At 49.6% G+C, this 25,210-nt stretch overlaps 1 protein-coding gene across 5 annotated transcripts in view; it reads right to left on the bottom strand.

The window, feature by feature from the left end:
- Positions 1-25,210, bottom strand: part of PRDM16 (PR/SET domain 16) — a 262,890-nt gene that overhangs the window by 22,738 nt on the left and 214,942 nt on the right. For 4 of the 5 annotated variants that reach the window (XM_064678374.1, XM_064678373.1, XM_064678372.1 and 1 more), the window contains 6 exons: positions 23,110-23,244; positions 16,593-16,695; positions 11,759-11,957; positions 7,877-8,024; positions 7,296-7,449; positions 3,166-4,567 (listed from right to left, as the gene is read on the bottom strand). In XM_064678374.1, the coding sequence (XP_064534444.1) occupies positions 3,166-4,567; positions 7,296-7,449; positions 7,877-8,024; positions 11,759-11,957; positions 16,593-16,695; positions 23,110-23,244 (2,141 nt within the window). Of the gene's footprint in view, positions 1-3,165; positions 4,568-7,295; positions 7,450-7,876; positions 8,025-11,758; positions 11,958-16,592; positions 16,696-18,904; positions 19,158-23,109; positions 23,245-25,210 lie in introns of those variants that run through there. The other variant, XM_064678375.1, reaches the window with a different exon arrangement.

The raw sequence follows: 25,210 nt of genomic DNA on the forward strand, positions 1-25,210 counted from the left end.
GTTTGTGTTAATCCAAAGAGTTAACACTGGGCCAGACTTTGCAGCCCCAAGCGTGCTGAAATCATTAGGTGTTTCATATTTATTTCCTCCCTCGCAGCTGAGACATAATTTGCATTGAGTTTCTTTGGTAAGCACGTGTGGACAACAATTTAAAAAGTGAGGAACTGGTGGGAGAGTTCTGAAGCACCTTATAAACCTGAGTTCTTCTGGTTATCACCTTGGGCCACTCAAATATTTCATGTTTAAGCACCAGATATACAGAAATGACCCGAAAGTGAGGCTCCTATTTTTGAAAATACTGGCTTTGCTTTCACAAAATATTCTACTTGCAGGGAAACCGTGGTGTGGAATCGCCAAAAAGACAAACTGAAATGTCCTCTGTGGGAAAAAAGTGTTATGGAAGTAGCTCCAACAAACACAGCTGCTTCTTTAAATGGCTGGAATTGAGTCCATCCAGCTCAAACAGCAGAAATCCAAGAGTAAGAGTAATTTTAACATTAGTCCAGCATAAATGAGAGCAAATTATTTTGCTGCATTTCAGCTGATTGGTGCATGGATCAAATTACCAAAGAGTTTAAAGAAGAGCCCTGCAGAGTGCAGTCAGTGAACTGTGCTTAATCTGCATTTAATTCTTCTTGGGCAGAAGGAGAGAGAAGAGCTGGATTGGAAATGCCATCTGAGCTTCGGGGCTTTGGAAGGTATGTGCTTTTATGGGCATGAGCTGTCAGAAAAACAACAATCTGTCAAAGGATATGTAAAAAGTGGCTCCCTGGGACCCCCACCCGGCCCAGCTTTGCCCTCCCTGGGGCTGTGACGCCCCAGGGAACATCCCTGACCCCGGCAGAGGCGTCTGCAGAGAGCCCTGCCTGCCCACAGGCATAAAAGTGGGTGGATTGACAGCGTTGCACTGTCTTTACCATCTCCCAGCACTGGGAATGAGAGCACAGCAAGGCCCTCACACCCTCGGCGAGCTGAGTCCCGCAGCGCCCGCAGGGTTAAAGCCACTCCTCAGCCCAGTGCCTGAGAACGGCACCTTCACAGGCCCAGCTCACAACTGCCCCACTTTCAGGCTGTCTGGCTGCATTAAATTATATCACCAGGAGAAAATGTCAAGGATTTAAGTGGCCTTTGGGAGAAAAACGAAGGAGCCAAATGATGTGAGAGAGTCTGATAAAGGGAAGTTTAGAAACAAAATATTTCCATGTTTTTCAAGCTGGGACTTGGAAGCTGGGCTGTTTAGCTCATTACATCACAAGTCTGATTCGCAAGCAGCCCCACCGCTGACTTTCTATTTTAACACATTACTGAAACTATGTGCATCCCATGGAATGCAACAAATGATGCCCCCATCCCTCACTTCCATCTGTCTTCTGGACCTTTACGGTTTTCCCGAGGCCGCTATTTTAATTGGCAGCAGCTTTTCCAGCCCATGTTATTTTAACATTCCTGCTGATAATGCCCAGGGGTGGCAGGATCCAACGTGAATGCTTTTGCCTTTCTATCCCATTTATTGATTTTATTTTTTTTTTCCCAGGAGTAATTTTTACAAAAACAAATGCTGGACTGTTTGTATCCTGACTGATTTCTCCAGGAGGAGATGGGAGATGGCCACAGTGGGTCCCAGGCAGGACACGGCCCCTCCTGGGCTGGGATGCAGCGTTTCCATCACAGATGGCACACAGGCAGTGCTGCATCACCCCCCAGCTGGCAGAGCCAGCACCCAGGGCTCACTGATCCCAGCCCAGCAGCTCCTTGGCCTGGCCAGACACTGACATCACCTCTCCCCCCAGTTATCAGCTGAAGGCAGCAGCCTCAGTGACACTGGGGACGTTCTGCTGTTGTTTGCAGCCCTTTGAATGCTCAAGTGACCCATCCTGGTGCTGACACGTCACGCCGTGGTGACTCTGAGGCTTTCCAGCACCAGGAGAACACCGGCTCCTGCAGCACATCCCTGAACCTTCCAGCAGGCTGGACACAGGGAGGATCACTAGGCACACAATTCACATTCAGCCCAAGGGATGCAAGGACAAACCATTCACCTCCAGGAACCAGCTGGACACTGAATCCAGGAGCCTTCCAGGCCAAACACATGTATCCCAATAGATGACATGAAGCATTTAGACATGTTAATATCTAAGTTAACATTAAGTAATATTTTGACATGCTAATGTCTAAATCAAACTAGTTGAGGACCCTTCTTTTCACTGGGCTTTGCTAAAACCAAAGGTGGTGCCGGTGCCTGGGTGTGTGACACACAAATGTGCTGGTACCCTCACCATAAAGCTTTACATCACTTTCCTTTAGAAACAGATTTTTACAAAAATCCCTCAAACAACAAAAGGCTCAAGTCTTCCCTTTGCAGCTCCTGAATTCATTCCTTCTGGAAGTTTAACTGGCATTTGGATAACTTCACCCAGCCTGCTCTACACACGCCTTCCACGCTCAGCTCATTCTGGGCGTGACGTAAGGCATCAGGCCCTCCTCAAAACCCATCTGTTCAAGTGACACTAGAAAACCCTTGCTGTCTCCTAAGAAAGAAAAGTCTGCAAGGAACGTCTCTGGGAGAGATCCGGGTAGTAACACACCACCATGTGTTTACACAGCACTTGTTACTCCAGGAGTAACAAGTTTCGTCAGACTCGATCTGCAGCAGCAGCTCCTCTGAGCTGAGAAACTCTTAAGAAAAGGCACCAGAGAGAAAAAGGGGGGTGGGAGGAAGAAAGGTGAAGTGGCTCACAAAAGGCCATCAAGTCAGTCAGTGGGAGAGCTGCATTTCCAGGCTCCCAGGGCTCCTGACTCATTCCCAAGCCATGAGAGCCCGGGCTCCGAGGCATATGAACTCTGCATTCTTATCGAATCAAACCTCTGGAATTTCCCCAGCAGAAGTGCCATCTTAGTGATGGCTCGTGGGAGAGTCCTTAAATAGGTCAAGTTTCTTCTTTATCAAAATAAGGATGTGTTCTTTACACACATTGATTACAAGGGCTCCTCTCAATTACTCTGCCCTTCCCATTCAGGAGATTCAACGTGTTGAGAAGCACAAACACCCACAGCAGGAGTCCACTGCTCCTTCCAAACAACCTACATCCCCAGCTGCCTCAAGGTGTGATGTCAGCTAGAAAATGAGCTGGTCAGAGAAAGGCTTAAGGCAGGGTATGTTAATACCTGTAGATGGGGTCCATGAAAAAGGGCGATGGCTTAGCGTAGTGCAGGGACGGCTGCTGAGGCAGCTGAGACTGGGAAATCTTGGGTAAGACTTCACTTGCCATCAGCTTCCTCTCCCCATAAATGTGGTTTTTCCGTGGCTCTCTTCCTCCGTTCTGGCTGGCTCGGATGCGGTTGCCAATGCTCAGATCCAGTGGCTGTTCCTCCCCCGAGGACGGGGCTGGCAGCACCTTCGGGGGCGGCAGGATTGGCTTAATCTCTTTTGGCTTCGTGGTGAGATCGAAGGGGGACTCCGAGCTGGTGCTGCCTACTTTGTGGAGGTCCCTGGGTGACTTTGGTTCTGCCTTGACCAGCAAGTTGTGATTGAGGGTCCGCTCCGTGAAAGGGTAGAGGGAATGGGGGAAATTGGGGAGGAACTGAAAAGGGAACATGGAATGATAGGGGAGCGAACCCATCTTTTTCTCCTGCATCCCCATAAAGCCAGGCCCAAAATACTTCTCTGCGATGGAGGCGATGGCTTTGATGGAGTCATTGGCTGCTCCCGTGGTGGGCAGCAGGTGCTCCTCGGGGGGAGGAAAGAAGGAATGCTGAGAATAGAAGAGAGGGATCTCGCTGGCGGTGTTGGTGGAACTCGCAGACACGGAGCTGCTGACGAAATCTGGCTTGGTCTCCATCTGTTTGCTCTTGTCTTTTGCTTTGTCCCTGTCGCTCTCTGCGTCACTGTCCAGGTCAGATCCCGTGCCAGTAGTGGTGTCCAGGTCCGTGCCCGTGGTCGTATTGACATCCTCAAAGTCACTGCCATCGGACATGTCACTGTTCCTGGCTTTTAGCTTCTCCAGGTAGGAGTTTTCCAGGCTGCTTTCACATTTCTCCTCCCCGGAGGGGGCCTGGTTGCTGTTGCTCACCGCAGAGATCAGCGGCAGCGCCGGGTTCCCGAGGGGGCTGGGGAGCTTCGCGTCCGGAGTGTGGTTGAGGGGACTTTTGAGCAGTTGCGTGGGCGGCAACAAGGGGGGCCTGGGGTATAGAGAGGGTGGGAAAATGCCCGGGAATCCCGGGGTGAGGGCGGGAAAGGCCGGGGGGGCAGGTGAGAACGGGAGGCCCCCGGGGTGCGGGCGGGACGGGAAATAATCGTTAAAGCCCAGGCTGGCGTGGTTGAGGTTGGGAGAGGGCTTGGACTTGTCCATCATGGAGGTGGGCGTCAGGGGCAGGCCGGGGGCGAAGATGCCGCCGGGGCTGTAATGGTTCTTGCCCTCGCAGAAGCGGCGGTGCTTGTTGAGGGAGGAGGTAGTGCTGAACATCTGCCCGCAGTCCTTGCACTTGATCTGCGTGCGGCAGTCCGCGTGCATCCGCTTGTGGCGGCACAGGTTGGAGAACTGCGTGTAGGATTTGTGACAGACCTCACCTAAAGCGTCAACAGGAACCAACAACAAAAGCGATATGAAATTACCAGGAAATGGCTCCGGGGCTCGCCGGGAGCTCCCCCAGCCTCCCCCACCCCGGGATCCTGAGGGGCCAGCTCAGGGAGCCCACCTGGGATAAATCCCATCCCAGGGACTGTCTCAGCAGCTCCACAGAAACCTGAGGGGATGTGCTACTCCTGATCAGATTTTTGGGGAATTTTCAGTAAAGATGATCGTGGAATCCCAGAATGGTTTGGGTTGGAGGGGATCTTAAAGCTCATCCAGTGCCACCCCCTGCCACGGGCAGGGACACCTTCCACTAGCCCAGGTTGCTCCAAGCCCCCTCCAACCTGGCCTTGGACACTTTCAGGGATGGGGCAGCCACAGCTTCTCTGGGCAGCCTGTGCCAGGGCCTGCCCACCCTCACAGGGAAGAATTTCTTCCTAATATCCAACCTAAATTTCCAAGTGAAGCTACATCAGCATTCTCTTTAACACCCTGCAAATACCAAGCTTTCAAAGCGTGGACTTTTATGACCCCTTTCACCCACAGACTTTGCTGGTGTGGGAGGAGCGGGGCAAAGTGAGACAAAATTCCCACCCAAACTCTTCTATACATCAAAATGCTGTAACTTTTCATGATCTGGTGCCTCTTTCAACAGAGGAACAAATCCCGTGTGGTGGTGAAGGAACACGCTCCTTCCACCGGAGAGCTGCTGTTATCACCCTTTGTGAGCGTGGAAACGGAGACAAAGAGGGGGGAGGATATTGTTTGGAGCTGGGCAGGCAAGGACACGAATCCCAGCTCTCCTGACACCCAGTCCTACCACTCAGGGACCAACTACGTGCTCCTTTCCTCCTCCCTCCCTCCCAGCTTTACTGACAGGTAAAAGAGAGCACGATTTTCCCTGTTTTTTTTTTTTCTAAATTTTTAGGATTTCCATCAGTGCTTGACTATCAAATGACTGGTGACAGAGTTGTTTCACCAGCAGCTCTGAAAACATAATAATATAATAAATTTTAATTGAAGTTCAAAGCAGAGATTAATAAAATTTAACAAATTCGACATTTCAGTTCAGATGAGCATCCCAAAATCCTGTGGACTGTCACTAAAGAGGCTGGTTTCTGATTGCACTGGAAATTTAATCTGAACTGTCTTCCTGGAATTGTTCAAAAAACATGGGGATGTGGCATTTGGGGACATGGTTTAGTGGTGAACACTGTGCTGGGTTAAAGGTTGGACTTGATGGTCTTAGAGGGTTTTTCCAACTGTAACAATCCTATAATTCCATGATTCTTCCATTTTTTACCCCAGGAATTTTTACTAGATATATACAATAGTGCACAAAATTCCCTAAAAAATAGGGAAAACTGGAGAATATCTGTTAAATCTCCAGTTGTACAACGATTTAGTAATTCCTTGTGAAATGTCCTCTCTAGCCCTTCTGAGTTCTGCAGTTAAAAAGTTGTGGGTTTGGGGTCTTTTTAAAGCCAAATATAATATGGTAAAACCCCAAACAAACACTCACACAGACCCTTTTCTTCCACTGAACGGGAAAGAAAAACTCCTTGGTGGATCGTGCCCCGTGGATTTGAAGTTACTAATGGGTTCCACATTGATCCTGTGACTCCCCCTGGCACCTCTGCCCAGGCAGGATCGCCCTCCGGTTGTTTCACACACTGACCTGGCCTGACAACCCCCTAATTCTGATGAGGTGAGAGTGAGGAGATTATGGGGAGAAATCCCTCATCTGCTGCAGCAATCCTGAGTCAAATCATCCCTTTCATGTGCCCGTCGCCCAATGAGAGGTGGCAGCAAAATGAGCAAGAAGAGCATTTCTTCTTCCTCCGCTGACACCCGGCTGGTTACTGCAGGACAGTTTAATGAAATGGGTCTCCCAGGACACCCCTGCATGCTGTTCCCATTACAGAACAGGGGAAAAAGGCAGCAGTGGGTTCAGTGCCTTCCCTACCCCAACATCAAAGCCTGGAATCAAACCCAGATCCCGGCCTGTGCCTGAACGACGTGTTCTGAAGTGTCAGGAAGTGATCCCTGAAGTTCCTGGAGCTTTGTTGTGACACAACCACCTTCCTGCTCAGTCATCCAAACCCAATAGGTGCTGTGTCAATTAAAAAAATATACAACCCTGGGAATGACAAGGAATGAGATGGATGACTCTCCAAGGAAAATGCCCTTCTGGAAATATCCCTCTGAGGAGAGCACTGAGGACACAGTTAATCTGCTGTTTATTTGGCTTCCAGCACTATCTAGATGAAACATGCAGTAAATAAAGAAGAAAAAACCTCTTTTTAAAAAACACCTTCTCAGTCTCTGTGACTACTCCAAGTTCTTTACGATGGATTTGAGGCATTCCCAAAAAACATTTCAACCAGGCCGTGTCAGCTATTTATCTATGGCACTAACGGGAACATTTGAAAATTACCAAGGCAAAAAAAGACGAGAGGCAGAGAAAAGATATGAGAAAATGGGATCGCTGGGATCGCTGAGAGACTCAGCTCTTAACTCCTCAAGAAAGTCAAAAAACTGCCACCGATGTTTATGGAAAAAACAGGGAGCACACAAAAAATAAAAAATAAAATAAAAAAATAATAATAATAAAAAAAAGAAATCCCAGAGGAATTTCATCTGGAGCAGCTCCCAGCTCTGAAATCACAGCGGGGCCCCGCAAGATACCTGCAATTACAGCCTGGGATGGCCAGGACAACTTACATATGAAAGGTTTGACAGTGCTGTGGATGTGCTTGTGCTGCTTGAGGCCCGAGGAGGTGGCGAAGGTCTTGCCGCAGTCGGGGCAGGCGTGGGCTCGAGCCCCCACGTGCTGCGAGCGGATGTGCCGCTGGAGGTTGCTGGGGTCCGTAAACACCTGCGGGACACGCCCCGGGGGCAGGGGGAGAAGAGACTGCGCGTGAGAAACTTGACAATTCAGGCCTTTTTTTCTGTCACAGATGCTCACGACACAGGTCAGGGCTGTGGGTGCCCTGCCAGGCTGTGGCACCTCCCTCGGTGTGGGATGCTGGTGGTTTGAGAGGTGTTTGCTCACCCACGTCTGCCACCCCAGCACCTGGGAAATGGCCAAAGGGGAGTGGGTTGGGGTAGGGCTGAGCTGCACCCCCCACAGTGGGATGCCCAGGACAGTGAGGACACCCCTTCTCCCCGTGCTGGGGGCAGCAGGGGCACCTCTCCCCACATTGCCCTGCCCGGGGCCAGCACGGGCCACCCATCCCCTGCACCCCCTTCCCAGGGTCCTGTCCCAGGTGAAGCCCCCCCAGTGCCCCGTGTCCCCACTGTACCTTAACACAGTTTTCACATTCAAACCGTTTCCCACTGTCGTGAGACATTTGGTGACGAATCAGGTTGGATTTCCAGTTGAAAGCCTTGGGACACTGGTCACACTTGTACTCCCTCTCCTCCGTGTGGATCACCATGTGCTGCTCCAGGCTGGGGAGAGAGAAGGGCTCACCTGGGGCAGTGGCCAGAGCCCAGCCCTGGGCACACACTGCCAAGGCAGGGGCTGTCACCTGGCAGGTCTGAGACCAGAGAGGTGACAGGGAGGGTCAGAGTTACCTGGTGCCTCAGAGTAGGAGGGGGGCAGCTCATGGACTGTGAGAGGGGCAGTGGCACCAAACACCATGAACCTCTTAGCATTTATTTCACTGATGGAAGCTGCCCTGTTCTACCTCAAAATGTCACTGTATCTTGTGGTATTTCTGATTAACACTTGAGTCCATTTGCAGGGGGGAAAAGGAAGGCAAACCCAGCTCTGACCCTGCAGGTTGCTGAGGGGAAAAATGGGCACTTTGTGATCCAGACTCCTGTGGCATCCCCCAGGGAAAGACAAGATATTCCCTTCTGCTGCTGGGACTCTCACATTGCCTTTTCACGGGCACCAGGCCCAAGGCTTCCCAGAACACAGAAGAAACATGATAAGGTGCAAACACATTTCACTTCTAAATGTCAGACATCTTTGATGACTCAACTCAGCAATTTTGCCTTCTACCAACTGGCAGTGCCTCCAGAACCAGGGGGATGATGGCAATGCCAAGTGGCTGCTGGCACAGGGCCATGGCAGGGATGGCACACGGTGCTCTGTTCTCCCTGTGCCATGGGAAACCTGCACCTCCCTGGCCAGGAATCCCGCAGCTCCTTAGCCAAAAATCCTGCACCTCTCAGGCCAAAAGTCCTGCATCTCCAGCCAGGAATCCTGCACCTCTCGGGCCAAAAACTCTGCACCTCTCTGGCCAGAAATCCTTCACCCCTCAGGTCAGGAATTCTGCACCATTCAGGTCAGCCCTGAGAAATAAGGGAAGAAAATTTGCACCCTTTGCTTCTTTCGGGGTAGTTTAACAGGAGTTACAAACACTCCCCTTACTGTGAATTCTGATGAAGGACCAGCTCACATGAAATCTCCTCCTGCCTGAAATCCCTACAGATGGATATTAAATCATTCCTATGGAACTTGAAAGCATGGCTGCATTTTTACAGGAGCATTAAAGCTAAACACTACAGGGAAATCCTGCCAGTCTGCATTAAATGCCACAAGGAAGACACCCCCTGGGCACCCAGGAATCATCTCAGCCTTGGCACATGCTCAGCACTCCACTGCTCCCACTCTCCTCAGGGGCTGTGACCATTCTCCACCCAGCCCCTGGCTGAACTCAGGTGGGGCAGAATGGATCTGGTGTCCTTGGAAATTCCCAGAGGAAAGAGTAATTCCATCCACAGCTCCCTGCACGGAACTCTCTGTGCCCTGAGATGGTGGCAACGCTGTGCAAGGTGGTTCATCACCAGTGGGTCTGGGGACTGCAGCCAGCCTGGCCACTCTCCACCCAAAGCTCTGCAGCCACCAGCCTCCTGCTCCCCTGGAGAACCTCCCCTGCTCCCAGCCAGGTAGTTAATATTCATGGACATGCCTCTTATAAACTGCCAATCCACTCATTTTAAAGAAGCAATATTCATTTTGCTGAAGAAATGGTGTTCTTAAAACTACCAGATTTTCTACACATCCAAAGTAACATAAACCTTGCATATACACATCCAAAAATACACTCCTTTTAACTGTGATTTATGAGTTTATTTACAGCAAATATAGACAAACTAATGTACTGTTTAGAGGAAAGTACCTACTGGGATTAGCAAAACATTTATTTATTTAGTCAGCTGCTAAATGCTCAATTTCAGGTCCCCAGTGGCACTCTTGATTTGATCTGTATTAACTTCTGAAAAATTCTAAGACCATCTAGGCACACTGAGTGGGTATATTGTGTGTTTTAGTGGCCTTAAACGTGGCAGATTGATGGAGGAGAGACAGATGTGGACATTCCCTCCCAGCCCCACTAATCCAGCAGCGTGTCACACACTGAGTGGGGATGCTGCCAGCTCTCTCTTCCCCACCAAAAAAATATGAACTTTATATTACACATTCCCAAATATTTGGAATCGATGGTCAGACAGGCAGCAAACCCACTGAGCCCGTGGTGCCAGCCCAGCCACCCAGGGACCCAGGAGTACACAGGGGTTACAAAGAGGACACAACACAGACATTTCAAAAGGGCATTTTCTAAGATAATGTGAAAGTTAGAGAGGCCTGGAAGCTAAAGAGGAGAGAACTTCTGACACCAGTGGATCAAAGAGTTGGAACTTTCAGTGAAATTAAACACACTGAAAACGCTTAAAGGAAGTTCTCCTTGTCTTTTCAGGTAAAAAAAAATTAAGGAAATTGCACTCTCATTATCTGATGGAAAGTGGCCAATGTAGAAACACAAGGTGAGGGACAATGACACCCACTGGGCTAACAGGACCCCAGACAGGTATCACAGTACCTATCCCCAACTTTTACACCTCCCACAGCCCAGCTAAGCCCTTTTTGATGCAGATGCATCAGGGAATGCTCTTTACACTTCGTTGCTCTCTGAGTTTTTTAAAATAGATTTTTTTTCCTCACTCGCCCAGATCAAAGATCTGAAAGTCTCAACATAATTAAGTTCAAAGTGACAAATGCATGTTTTTAAATGTTCAGCTGAAGTGAAACAGGCCTTACACTGGCTGTAACCCCGAGGTTTCTGCTCTGCTCACGCAGTGCCTGGCAGGGGATTGCCAGTTCTCACAGTTTATGACAAACCTCGTGGTGCGCGGGGTTCGTTCAGCTCAGGAGTCAAAAGAAATGAGAATGTGAGAACTTCAGCCTCCGGTAAACAGAGAAAACTCTGCTTTTATAGAATTTTATAAAGGCTTTTAGAAAGGCTTAGGATGCAAATAAACACAATCTTAAAATGATTAAAAAAGCCCCTCGACTTTTTAAAGCTGGCCCCTAATGTTTTACCATTTGCGTCTCACTTTGCCAATGAATCAAAAATCCCAAAGATCTTTTAAAACCTGCATTTGATTACTACCACATTATGCAAGATGCAAATTTTCAGTTAAAACTCAGGGGCCCAAAAAGTTTTTCCTATTTTAAAAAAAATTTAATCCTTGTTTAGAGTTGCCTTATTGTAATAATAACTGAATAATTACGGCAAGTAAACCATAAACTGGAGAACATCTGATATTCCTTTTTTTCCTTTTTACATTTCTATTACAAAAATGCTTGGTGAACACAATGAAACCAAACATTTGATTGGAATAGAATCTTTTAATTGCTTCTGCAAGATCAAACAGGAGCTCATGGCTGTGTTAAGAGATCTCAGGGTAACGATGCCTCTTTAAACCCACTGATCTCCAGTGACCAAGAGGTCCCTATCAAAGGCCTTCATGCACACACTGGCAGAACTAATTCCACTCTTTCCCCTCAGAATCAGAGCACATGGGAGCAGATGGTGCAAAGAGCCCAAACCCAGGTCTCTCAAGCTCTGTCACAGCCCTGAAGGAGCCACAGGGAACCCAGAAAACAACCATTTAAATTTCCCATCAACAGTCTGTGGGTGCCTCTCCCAACAAGCAAGGAAAAGTATCAGTCTATGAAATCAGGGTGAAATAAAACGCTGCCCAACAGCTAATGGACACTGCAGGATCCCAAATGAACATTCCCTAGCCCCGTGGAGGAAGGAAAGGTTTATCCCTGCAGCCACCCCAGGCTGCCCAGCTCCCCCCTCCGTCCCGTGTCTCCATCCTCGGACAGGCCAGGGAAGGAGAAGGGAGAGGGGAGGCCAGAGGAGGGTCTGGCACTTTTTGGGTACCTGTATTTGTTGGGGAACATCCTCTCACAGTCTTTGCACTCATAGACCTGTCCATCTCCAAGACCTTCCTGCTTGATCTCGTCATTGAGGGTCTCGTAGAGGGAGCTGACGGCGCTGCAGCCGAACTTCTTGTGCCGCCGCAGGTCGAGCTTGGACTGGAAGAGCTCATCACAGTCCTCACAGCGGAACGAGGGCTCCTCTGCAACAACACACAGGGGGTTGGCACTCCTGGGGCACCAAGTGCCACCAGGCTGGGTTATTTTAGCCAACACTAAAGAGAAGGCAAAATTCTGTGAGCATCCGGCAAACAAACAAACAAAGAGCAAATCTGCAAGTGAGGGGAGAGAGAACCCAAGGGAGGCTGTGCCAGCAGCTGCTTTCACTTTAAGCATTAAGAAAAAAAATGTAGATCACACAACCAGAGGAGATCTTGTTTTCTTTGTGTCCTGGCCTCTGCAGAGGCAGAGAGACCTACAAGAACTGGTAGACACACAAAATACTGGGTTGTTCTGGAGTGTTGAGCTGCCTGCAAGGAGGGCCTTCGAAAATATGAATGAGTTTTTTCCTCAAAAGGGGCTGCCAGGGAAAAAGGAACAACCCAGACTCACATAAACACAGATACAGGGAAAAGCAAACTGCCACAGCACTAAACCTGGAGAAGCTCCTTTCTAAGAAATTGTCTGATGTTCTCCCCTCAACTCATCCCTCACAACTGCGAGAGCTCAGGGAGTCATCAGCCCGAGGAGTCCAAACCCAGAGCACCGTGGAAGGAAGAACAGGGAGCCAAAGGCTTTGTTGCTGTGCTCTTTGCTTTTTCTTCTTTAAAAAAAAAAAAAAGTTCTAATGCACATAATAAATTACTGTAGTCAAGGTCAAACAAATTAAAAAGAGGGCAGCTATTATTAAGTTTACAAGGCAGCATCCTGACCATAGTGCCAAGCCAAACAATCAGCTCTGAGCTGTAAATTTTCCAGGAGAACAACCTCTGTGAGGGAGTCAGGACAGCTCCGGGTTCCTCCACCCTGAAACAGCAGCTTTCCAGCCCCCACTGAGCCACTGGTTTCCCTGTCCTGCTCTCCCCTCGTCCTCTGCTTCCTATTAAGCCTCGTTCCCTCCTTCTGATCACTTTACTTTCAAAAGGAAAGCTTGTGGTAAGTGCATAAGCTCAAAGGGAAGAGTTGGAATATTCTGAGAGATGCAGCCAAAGGCTGATGCTGGGATGGAGCTGAGCCATCCCCTGCTCTCAGGGTGGGAAGTGGCCACACTCTGTTTTTGGGGCTGCTCTGCAACCAGGACCCATATTCAAAATCTGCAACCTCTGAGCAAACCCTTGCTTTGAAATCCCCCTTGCAGTTGTTCACCCCAAATTTTGCACATTTGCAACCACTTAGGCTGAGCTTTAGGGCCTGGAATGGTGTTTTATATAAATGGGGGTTAATTTTGTTGTAAGTGTGCCAGGAGCAGAAGCGTGGGCAGTGTCACCACGGGGTCACCACGTCCCCCCCGCACTCGGGCACTCAGCTCCCACCTCCCTTTCTCCCCACACAGCCTATTTAAACCTGAGCTTAAAACTGAGCAAGACAAGGTCCCAGAAGCTGCTACAGCAGCGACGTGGGCAGAGGAAACCCAACACTCTGCACACCTACACAGAAAGTATCGACATGGGAAAAGTCAAACAGGGCTGAAAAAGAAAGTATCGCCGAGGCAGGGCCAGGGCAGCCCCTGGGAGTCCCAGCAGCCTGGCCAGGGGTGCCAGACCCATTCACTCAGGGCACCAACAATCCTACAGCAGCCACAGGGATGCACCAGCATTTCCTGAACTGCAGGAAAGAGGGAGGTGAAAAAGAAACGAAATCCAGCAGGTCAACATTTTCCTTTGGGGAGGAAGGGGGATTTTGACTGAAAGGAGGAGACCTAGGGGAAAAATACCCAATCTTTCCCATTTCTGCTGATTTTGACAGATTATATTCTCTGAAATTGCTATCAGCAGCCTCACCATGAAGTGAGTCAGGCCCTGCTCTGCTCCTTAGGGAATTTCCCTTTACTGGCATTTTGCAGAAAAGTATCAACATGTAACTCATGTGTTTTATGTCCCTGGGGAGGGAAATGTGGAAAAATCAGGACATAAAACCCAGCAGTACCGAGAGACTGAGGATAAACTACCATTAAATTAATCCAAACTACTTACTATGAGGGAAAAGTGAAAAAGAAGGAAAAAAAAGTCCAGTGTCATGTTATGTCTTGTTATTGCATTTTACTTGTAACAACAGCATGAAACACAACATTACTGAGCAAAACTCAGTATTTCATCTGCACATGTTTACAGACCAAAACCTTGCTTGGTGTGAAGGCAGCAGGGAGGGGGTGAGGGCTGGGATGAGGTGTGTTCAGGTTTGTCCTTTCTGTGAGATCACGGAGCAGGGAAGCAGATTAAATACTTTAATAGCCCCAATAATAATTCAGAGAAGAGCTTTTGCTTCTAATTCTCCTTTTCCTTTGCCAGATCACCTGAATCACACACAGTACAAGAGGATCAAACTCAGGTAGGAAAGATGGAGGATAGGAAAAGCAGTGCATTGCTTCAGAATATCTGGGTTTGGAAAAAGAAATTTGCATTGAAAGAAGAATTAGAGAACTGGCAAATATAGGACTAAAAGCCATGTTATTCATGTTGCCACTGGCTGTAAATTCTATTTGGATGCTCAGACAGGTTCAGGAGAGGAAGAACTGATGGGCTGGTGGAGCAGCTGAGGGTGGGGAGGCCCTGGCACAGGCTGCCCAGAGAAGCTGGGGCTGCCCCAACCCTGGGAGTGCCCAGGTTTGAGGGGGCTTGGAGCAACCTGGGCTAGTGGGAGGTGTCCCTGCCCATGGCAGGGGGTGGCACTGGATGGTCTTTAAGGTCCCCTCCATCCCAAATCATTCCATAATTCTATGCTAATATACCCATATCCAACACCCATTCCCGTGGCATTCCCACTCCTGAACTTCAGCAGGTTAGAGACCAGACTTCTCAACAAATACCCTGCAGGGCAAGGAACTGAGCTCAGACTCAGGGCCAGATCATCCCCCTGCAGAACTGAAACCTAAATCAGGGCTGGGCTCAGACCTGGTATCGATTTTGTGTCTATATGAGACACTCGGTTTGCAGACTTCAGGTTCATTAAAGGGTTTCTTTTTTCCTTCTTTAAGTACCAAAAATAAAAAGGCTGCCCTTCAAAACAAGTTCTCATTAAAGTTTTCCCCTTTCTTTAGGCGTCACAAATGAAAACAGCAAATGCTGCCCTTCAGAAAGGTAACTGCTCTGGTGTCTGACAGGGAGAAGGGGCTGAAAAGAAAAGAACAACCCAGTTACACAGAAATTGCTGCCTGTTCTCTGTGTCTTGTTTGTCAAATCTGTGGTTATATGTGCCTATCTGAAGTTCCATCAGTAACACTCAGGACAAAGCAGGAATGTAACAGAAAAATAAATCAGTGCCTAATAGCTTTCAGAGAAACCAAGGGGAACACAATTATGTGGCATCTACATGCTAATCTACCAGACTCGAATCTCAAAGGAGTTCAAGTGCCCTACTCAAAATTCCTGCAGTGATAAGGGGTCTGCTGTGTTTGGCTGGGGTTGGGAGAAAAGATTTTTATGATAATTATCTTTGTGTGGAACAATTTTGCATTTTCCTTCCTGTTAATTCCGAAGCGAACTGGGGCTGCGAGGCAGCAGGAAGATAGCCCTGCTGAAAGTAAAAAGTATTAAGGAGTCAAATATTTAATGTTGGCCTGGCGTAATTTGACAGCAATTATGCGGCAAAAGCACTAGACGTTACCAGGAAGACACAGATAAATGTTCCAATAATGACAGAGATGGAAAACAAGGAGCACTTTTTGCTCGTTCACATAAAAGCCTTTTAGAAACTGAAATGCAGAACAGCGGTGAGTTTTCATTCTGATTTCTCCCTGACATCAAAAAAAGGGTACAGAAATTATTCATCTCTGTGTGTCGGCCTCGAGAAAATTGTTAACTTTTTTTTTTTGGGGGGGGAGAACAGTAAAAAATAATAATCCCGAATTTGACATGAGTGAGGCAGCAGCTCCCACATCTCACCCCCAGCCCTTCAGCAAACGAGCTTCCAGCAGCACAAATCCTCAAACTATCCTGTTCTCCAGAAATATTTGAAACTAACTGTGCACATCCTATGCACACTCTTGAAGGATTTCACTGCAAATTTGAATCTGAAATTATATTCATATGCAGGTAAGAGAACATAAATGCACTGTGACACGCCCAGGTGAGAGAACTCAGATTTCAGTGATTATTTGTATAGAACAGTATTTCCAACTAATACTTTAAACACAGCTGGTAAATGAGAATATATTTAGAAATTAGTGGACTGTGCAAGAGCAGGTGAGGTGTCGATACCCCAGCAATAATAATTCTAGGGATGCCTCTTCCACCCTCTGCCTGGATCCCCTTTTTCCAGGTACTCTAAAGCTCTGCTGTTTTCCAAGCCTTGGAAAGGTTGGGCCCATTTTTATTACACCTAAAGAAACAGGGTGACCCTGGGGATGGAAAAGGCACCTCCAATCATATTCAAAACCACAGTGTTCCTCATAGGGAAGGGGAAAATTGTCTGCTGCACGTCTTGAGTTTAGTAAAGACTCACTATCGTGGACTTAGAGAGTCACTCCCACCAGGGAAAGAGTGAAAATGAGCATAACATCCCAATAGCGACAGAAGGGGGAGGTACTGGCTCAGGTTTTGTCCTGGCTCAGCTCTCACTGAGGTTCTCAGCATTCCTGGCTGTGCTGCAGAGAGGTGCAGAGGGTCCTCTGGAGGCCTTACCTTCCATGCTGGGCGCCATGTTCCCAAGGGAATAACCACCTTCCTTCAAACACACCAAGAGCTCTTCTCCTGGCTCAATTTCTTTAATAACTTTATAATAGATCTGGGAATCAGAAACAAAAATTGAGAGACATGTTAAATATGCAAAGACTTGCACTTTACATTTTCCCCAATAACTGCAATGACTCCAGCTAACAGGGGAGGCTGTCACTTGGGTTGGGATGATTGCTGCTGAGAGCTCGTTTTTCTGCCTTTATTTGACTCTCTGGGTGTCAGCATTTCACAGGGCTGGGACAACAGGGAAATATTTTGGGTAACAGCCTCTCTCCTTCAAATCACACAAAATCTTCCCATTGTTCTCCCTCCTCCTCTAAGCTCAGTGTGTTTGTTACAGCGAGGGGAAGGTTAAACTGATGGAAGGGACACATTTAACTCTCTGCTCCTTGAGCTGAGATTGGCCTGATGGTTAGAGCTGAATTATCACTTCTCCACAGAATCATTTTGGAGATTATTCTCCCCTACAGCTGAGACCTGACCCCTAAGGACAAGATCTGAACCACTCCAGGTCAGCAGTTTATTCTGAGCTCCTGTCTGAGCACAGACCCTGGACCTTCCAAAATGTCCCAAGCACAGCACTGTTCACCTGCTGAACCTCTGTCACTGCACAGGGGGAAACCCCAAAACAGAAACAGGATTGAGACAAGGGCAGAGCCCATGTCCCAGATGCACTGGGAGGGAGCAGAACATGGATTAAAGGATACCTGGGCTTTACACAGCTTTCCTGAACCAAAATGAACCCTGGCACTCCAAGGATGTCTAGAAAATGTTCCAGTGAGAAAGAAATCTCCTTCATCCAAGGTGCAATGACATGTAACATTGCACTAACATAGTGTATGTTTTTAGACATGCCACACACTGAATTTACTGTTCTTCCCTCAAACCCCACAGAAACCAGGGCAGCAGGTCCGGTGACAGGTGGGTCACACATGAGTGGACCCCAAAGGCCTCATTCCTTCTGACAAAATGGCAGGAATTCCTGGGGAAGAAGAGTGGCTGATAGTGGATTATGTGTAAGAGATGCTCCGGTCCCTTAATCTTCCTCGTAGCCTCCACTGGACCTGCTCCAAGAGCTCCATGTCTCTCTTGGGCTGAGGAGATTTGGTGTCTTCCACGTTTCCCAAATTTTTAGAGTACACTGGACCCTGCCCTCTTCTAACACAATACCACAAGAATTCACCTGATAACAATTATTAACTGCCAAGTTTCCTTAGCACTGCCTTCAACAGCAAAGCAATAAATTATTTTTCAGGATAAGAAGTACAATGTACCCAGAATGATTGCCTAAACTCGCTGCCCCTCAGCCTCTGCCAGCCTGTGCTTATGGAGAAGAAAGACACAGAACTCCTGAAGTCCTGCCCGGGCTGCAATAATTGTGCCAACACGATGATTTTTCCTTCCCAGAGTCCCCTCCCCTCCCTCATTGGAATGCGAGGCCCTGGCACACGGGTGGCCCCGAGCCCGGCAGGAGCAAGAGGCGCTCGGGCTGCTCCCGAATTGTCCTCCCTGTCCCGGAGCTGCTGCTGCGGGGAGATGTGACCGCCCGGAGATGGGAGCGATCCCAGGGAGCTGCAGGGACACGGGGCATCCATCGCTCCCAGAGCCACCGCTCGGAGCGGCGGGGACCGGGGAGTCCAGTTCCCGGAGCTCGGAACCTTCCCTCCACACCGAGTTCGGGGCACTCCCGACAGATCCGCCCGCGTTACACCGAGCGCCGGAACGGCCGCGACCCGCCAGTCCCTGCACTGCCCCAGTCCCTGAACTGCCCCAGTCCCTGAACTGCCCCGGTCCCTGCACCGTCCCAGTCCCCGCACAGGTCACACACGAGCTCCCGCAGCTCCAGGAGCGCTGCCCTTCTCCATCCCGCGGGCACCGCTCCGGGATAACGCGCTCGCTCCGCCGCCCCTCCCGAACCCGCTGGGGATGGCGAGGGCTGTCCCGCCGGCGCACCGGGATTCCCACCTCTCCCCGGGACACAGCGAGCAAAACTTGCCGGCGGGGAGCGCTCCCGCAGCTGCCGGGACCGGGAGCGGGGGCAGGAGCGGGAGCGGGATGGGGAGCGAGAGAGGGACCGGGAGGGGACCGGGAGCGATGCCCCCGCCCGCCCCAGCAGGTGGCACACGCCGCCCGCTCCCGGCCCCGCTCCCGATCCCGGTCCCCCCGCGGGGTCCCCCCCGGCCCCCGGTGCCGGCCCCGGGCTCTGGAGCGGCTCGGGCCGGGCTGGCCGGGGCTGGCCGGGGCGGGGGCCGCCTGACCTGTCGCTCTGTCCCTTCGGCCGCTCCGCTCCTCCGGTGCCGGCGGACGGGCCCGGTCGCAGGGAGGGCAGGGAAGGGGAAAGGAAGGGGAGGGGAGGGAAGGGCAGCCGGGCCGTGTCTCTGCAGCAGCTCCAAGCGCTGCCCGGGGCGGACGGAGACACAACCGCCCCCCTGACCCGCGTGTCGCGGCCCCCGCGCTGCGGGGCGGCCCTTACGGGAGCTCCGGCGCAGCTCCGACATCCCGGCCCGCACCGGCTGCCTCCCTCCATCCCCTCCTCAGCACTCCCTGCACCTCCCCACAGCCCCACTCGCTGACTCCCCGGGATCTCGGCCCCTGTGTGCCCACCCCGGGCAGGCCGGGGGATCTCCCACCGAGAGTTTCCAAGCAGTGACACGGCCACAAACACAAATGTTTGGGATGAGAAAAGAAATCCAACTGCTTGCCATTGATAAGATGCCCCAAAGGGCACAGAAACCCATCCCCGCGTCTGCCAGAATCCTCAGGGATTCCATCACTGGTTCCCGCTGGTTTGCAAACAGTTCTTCCGTGGCAGACACTGTCCCCACCCAGCTCAGAGCCCAAAACAGGCACCTGGTGCCAAAGGCAGGGTCCGAGGATCCCGCTGTACAGCTGAGAGACCCTCGGGTGGGAACCCCCGAGCAGCACCGAGCTGACAGCAGGACACTCACCTGTGCACAGGTGAGCACAGTTCTGAGAGGTCCCACTGCCCTGCTCCACAGGGATGGGAGAGTTCATTTCTGTGAATTCCACTGCAAACCAAAAGTTGTACAAAATTCACCATTTTCTCATTATCTTTTTCATTTGCACTTCAACGCTCTTCCCTGCTTGTTCAACAAGAAAAGCTTTTCCCAGGACCAAACCACATTGAGCTTAATGGGAAAAATGCCTGGAAAAAAGCAAAGGACAGCCTAGGAGTGAGCCCAGAGCTCAGGGCTGAGTCAGAAAAACAGGACTCGGGATGACCCAAGCTAAGAGAAAAAAGAAAAAAAAATAAAATTGCTATTTACAGACATTTCTCTTGCAGCTGGTAACCCAAACCAGCACTAAAACACAAACCACGGTCTAAAAGGTCCATCTAATTCATAGATACAGTCACAAATTTTACACTGAAAAATCCTTCAGAATTACCCTGCCAAAGGCTGACACTGCCCCTGTGTCACCCTTTAGCTCCTTTTCCTCTCCTGTTTGTTCTCAGAACAAAGTAGCTCCTTGTATTTAAAAGCGTCTGCTGCAGTCTTTCCAGAAATATAGGACAAGCTTCATTAATGATCAGGGAAAAGCTGGATTCTGCTGGAGTCACATTAATTTCATCAAACATTTCATTATAATAATTAACTTCATCTTGCAATCGTGTTACTGATGGTCTGGATTCATTAAAAACACTGCTGTGTTTCCTCTCCTTTTTTATTTCTTGTGCACCGAAAAAACTCGGATTTACTAAACCAGCAGAAGATTTATATTCATAAATCAATTATGGTCATTTATAGAAAAGCTCCAAACATGATCATTTCTCATTTCCCACCACAGAATAGGCAACTCTCTTAATTACCAGTTTAATTTAACACTAAATAGTTAACAGGATAACTAGGGTTTGGTAGTGCTCTCACGGATGACTGAAAATATCAATTAAAAAAAAATTTCTTGATTTTTATCAAAATTATTCTGGGCACGGGGCACCGAAGAGAGAAAAAACAAAAAGAAAATATATTAAAAAATGAAGGTAAAAATAAGCCAGAGGAACCCTTTTCCAGCCTGGGTTGGTACACAGATCTGCTGTGTGGCCGCTGCTGTGGCTGTGAGCTCGGGGCAGCAGAAAGCTGGCTCTGCCTGCAGCAGTTTGCAGCTAAACCCGAGCAATTTGGTCCAAACACCGAAATATCGGTGCTGCAGAACCACAACCACTCTCCGAGGCTGATCTCGCTCAGAGCCCGGCACCTCGTAACCGGAGCTGGGCATCCTTCCCTCGGAGGAAAAGCGTCCGGGAGCAGCCGGAGCCCCGGGACGAGGTGGGGGCGTTTCACCGTCCCCAGGGCAAGGGACGGGGACGAAACGCCCGTCCCAGAACCACCTCCCTGCCGAGGACCCTCCGCAGGACCCACCCTGTTCCTGCTGCCCGAGTTCCAGCCGGGACCCGCCTGAGCCCCGACACAGCCACACGTTCGTGCTCTGGGGGGGACAGAGAGCACCGGAGAGGGGAGAAAAACAGCTGCATTTACCCAAAGAGCAAAGACCCACCCACCCACCCGAGGCATCGGCTGCAGCAGAGGAGCTCCAAAATTCAAAACCAGCTGAAAAGCGGCTCTTTACGTCCTCCTCTCACAAATAATGAGCCCCAGCAGCCGGGCAGGGTTTGTGCCTCCTGCCCTCCCGCTGCCAGCCCCGTCCCGGTGCCCGGGAGGAGCGGACACAGGGAGAAGTTTGGCCTCGTGCACGCACAGCCAGGATGGGGCTGCACGTTCTGCTTTTGTTCCCGTGTTTTCCTCCTTTGGAATCGCCTCCCCTTTGTCTCAGCTGAGCCACATTGCTTTTTATTTCCTCTTTTTTAAGGCGCTGTGTTATGTACCCGGGGATCCCGAATGGAGTCACCAAACACGTGTGTAAAACACACAGAAAACCCCTGCAGCACACACACCCCTCACAGAGGTTATTAAACACAGGCCCGATTTTTTCCATCCCCTGTTACTCCTTTTATTCCCCAATATCTGCATCCCAAATAAAAGCTGCAGCTATCACCCTGGAAGCCAGCTCAGGCCATTATCTTTATTACAGAGATTCTGTTTAATATTACAGACTCCTGAACTGCTCAAGTATTTTCCTCATGAAGGCAGCAGTAGCAACAGGAAAAAATAAAACATTTTCCAGACATATTTAGTAAATCATATCATTTTTCTACCATTTTTTTTCAGTCCTCCTTCAGAATCACAATTATCTCAGTCAATCAAGGATATCTTCTATTCTTTTCAAATACCTATTCAGCATGAATAAATATAAAGAAAACGGGCTAATGTTATTCTACCTGTGAAAATTGGCTTCACAATTGAAAAATAGTTAACGAAATGTCTCAATTAATCTCTTTCTAACTAGAAATACATTTTAAATACATTATAATCTGTAACGGGGGGGATCATTCAACAGTCCAGATTCTGCTGTCAGTTACTTCACTAGAAATTTTATTTTGAGTCTTTAAGAATTCAAATACTCTTGTATTGGGGGGGGTTATATTCAAAAGGCACCTTTGCCACTCAGGAATTATGAATTCACTGAGTTTGATGAAAGCCCAGAGCAGCTGATAACATCCTTAAAAGTCCTGCACAGATCCAAATGTGCCTCCTGTTTGCTGACAGGATTTCTCATTTAAGTTGGGTCTGAAACAGTGACTTGCATTTGATTTGGACTCGACTGGAGGTTTGTGAAACTCTCAACGAGGATTGCTCATCCTGAATCCATTTTTGGGTTTAAGCTTCAGAGAACTTTGCAAACTTTGGCAGACCTCATCAAATTCCTATTAATTCCATGTAACAGCCCTCACTCACACACCCCCCAGCACTGCTGTCACCTGCCTGGGAGGGTTCCACCTGCCCTCCTCCCCTCAGCAGACTCCCAAACCATCTCCTGCTCTCACTTTCCTCTTCAAGGCAGACACCAACAGAGTTTCCAGGCTGGCACTGTGCTCCCCCCCCAGCCCTGCCCACAGTTCCCATGGCCATGACCCCCCAGCACTGCTTTCCACCCCTCTCAGTGTGTTCTGTCACCATCACCCGTGTTCACATCATCTGCTTCACCACCACAGGAGTCAGGGGCTGCAGGATCTGAACTCTGGGGGTCCCAGGGACACCCCAGTGGAGCTGCTGAGCAGATCAGTGCCTTGGCTGGCTCCTTTCCGTGCTGCCCCTCCACACCACGCCCTGGCCAAGCCCCCAGCCCCTGTGGAGGGGTGGGGTGGGCAGGGCAGCCCCTGTGGAGGGGTGGGGTGGGCAGGGCAGCCCCTGTGGAGGGGTGGGGTGGGCAGGGCAGCCCCTATGGAGGGTGGGGTGGGCACAGCAGCCCCTGTGGAGGGGTGGGTGGGCAGGGCAGCCCCTGTGGAGGGGTGGGTGGGCAGGGCAGCCCCTGTGGAGGGGTGGGTGGGCACGGCAGCCCCTGTGGAGGGGTGGGGTGGGCAGGGCAGCCCCTGCAGGGCCGTTACCTGCTCGTTGACGTGGCACACAGCCAGGTTCTGCTCATCACAGGAACAGGACACACGGATGTACTTCAGCCAGCTGCCAGCCCCAGCCTGGCCAGCATCCACACAGAACTTCTCATTGCCCAGCTCGTCAGCAATCTGCAGGAGAACGGGAGAAAGGCACAGGTCAGCTGGCACCAAACGGCAGCTCTGGGGGCAGGAGAGCAGGGAAAACTGTTTGCAAGGCAGGACTCTAAACTAGAAACAGAAAAGAGAACACTGGATGATACACACAGCTCACAGAGAGATGACAAGAGTAAAACCAGCTCTCAGACATAACCTGAAATTCCTCGCTGGCAGAACCTCTGAGGACATACAGCAGAGTGGTCCAGGAGGAACAGGATCAGGACCACGACTGGAGACAAATGCACAGCTCTGGTCTCCACACCAGTCCAAGGAACCAAAGCAGGGAATTCCTCCAAACTCTATTGATTTCAATGACAAGGTCCTTAAACTGCTCCATCTTCACCTTATCTATTTTATCCTTTCATGCAAGACCAGTTTTAATTACAAATGTTTCAATCCACTTTCAAAACAAGTCACTTTCCACAGCGCTGGGAAATGGTATTTCAAAAAAACGCTTTAACAAATGATACTTTCATTTATCAAAGTACAGCATCAGAAATCCACTGACCACGTTAGTGGGGCTGAGTGTGAGACACAATTGGGCTTGTGTGCAAAACCAGACCCCTTCCAAACAAAAACCTCCAAATAAAAGTCCAGGTGTGTGGAAAAAAGAGTTAATTAAAGGTTTGTGATTTAAAGAAACACACTGGTTTACCAGGAAGAGACTTTTTCTCTCTTAAGACAGTGAAGTTCAGTAACAGAAACAGAGGAGATGCTCAGCATTCCCCACCGATGTTTGGGTTGATCCAGTTGGCAACTCACATGTAAAAGCACATTTAAAAGATTACACAGGACACCCTGAAAACAAGGAAAAGGCCTTTGAGCCCAAGCATGGCAAAACCCTGTTCTGCTCCTAAGTGGGCCTCCTGTTACAGAAACTCCTTTTTTCCTTAGATTTCCCTCTACCCCGACCAGACCCTGTGTCAGTGCAAATTACTTCAGTCATCAGAAGCTCTTAACATGCTTTTACTAGCAATTAATTCTCTCAAAATCTCATGGGATACGATAATACTTTCCCATCTATTTCAAGACAGAGCTAAAAAAAAAGAAAAGGTGGGAAAACAAAGGAAAGGAAAAATTAAACCCCAGCGATGACAGCAGCAGGGCTGGGCTGATGTTGCCAGCTGAGACTCTCGCTCCCAGCCCTGAACCCCCAGGACTGCAGGACCTGCCAGCATCCCCAGGAAAGCTCCCACCTCCCTGCACACATTCCCTGGTCCCTCACCTCCTGCACCAACCCTTTCCCACCATTACTCTTTGCCTTCTTCCTTCCTAATCCAACATGGCACTGAGAGCCACTGAAATCCTGCATTTCCTCCCCAAACGTGTGTTTGGGACAGAACTGGGGCAGGAAACAACCTGTGTGTGCTCAGTTCCTGGGAACACTCATGGTCACTGACTCTGCCCTGACCAGACCCTTCCTCAAACCCTGGTACTTTCTGGACCCCCTTGTTCACCTCCCCTGAGCTCTGCTGGGAACACCACAGGCCTCAGATGGGGCAGTAATGGCACAAGAAGCCAATTTTAGGTTGTTTGGGCTTTGCAAGAAAAAAACAACAACAAAAAAGTGTTTGTAACATGGGTTGAAAGACTGTACTAATTCAAGCTAAAATAACCATAACTCCTGTTTTAGCTCAGGGAACTCCAGGAACAGAGGCTGACCAAAGCTATTAAGATTGAAGTGCTTCTCTTGGCCTTACTGATCCCAAATCAAGTGGACCAGCCAAACCAGCACCTCGAGGGGCAGGAGTGGGGACACACCTAATCAGAAAGTGATAACAACTTCCAGGGAATTTGTCTGGAAAACAGAATGAGATGAATCATCGATGCTCAGCTGGTCTGAAGCCACTGAACAGTTTTTAAAGGTTTGAGCAAACAGCAGCCCACAAACCTCCCAATGCCTTTAATTTATAAGGCAGCAACTGGTGATGTTCAGTCA

The sequence above is a fragment of the Pseudopipra pipra genome, chromosome 22 (genome assembly GCF_036250125.1).
Source record: "Pseudopipra pipra isolate bDixPip1 chromosome 22, bDixPip1.hap1, whole genome shotgun sequence".
NCBI classification, from domain to species: Eukaryota; Metazoa; Chordata; class Aves; order Passeriformes; family Pipridae; genus Pseudopipra; species Pseudopipra pipra.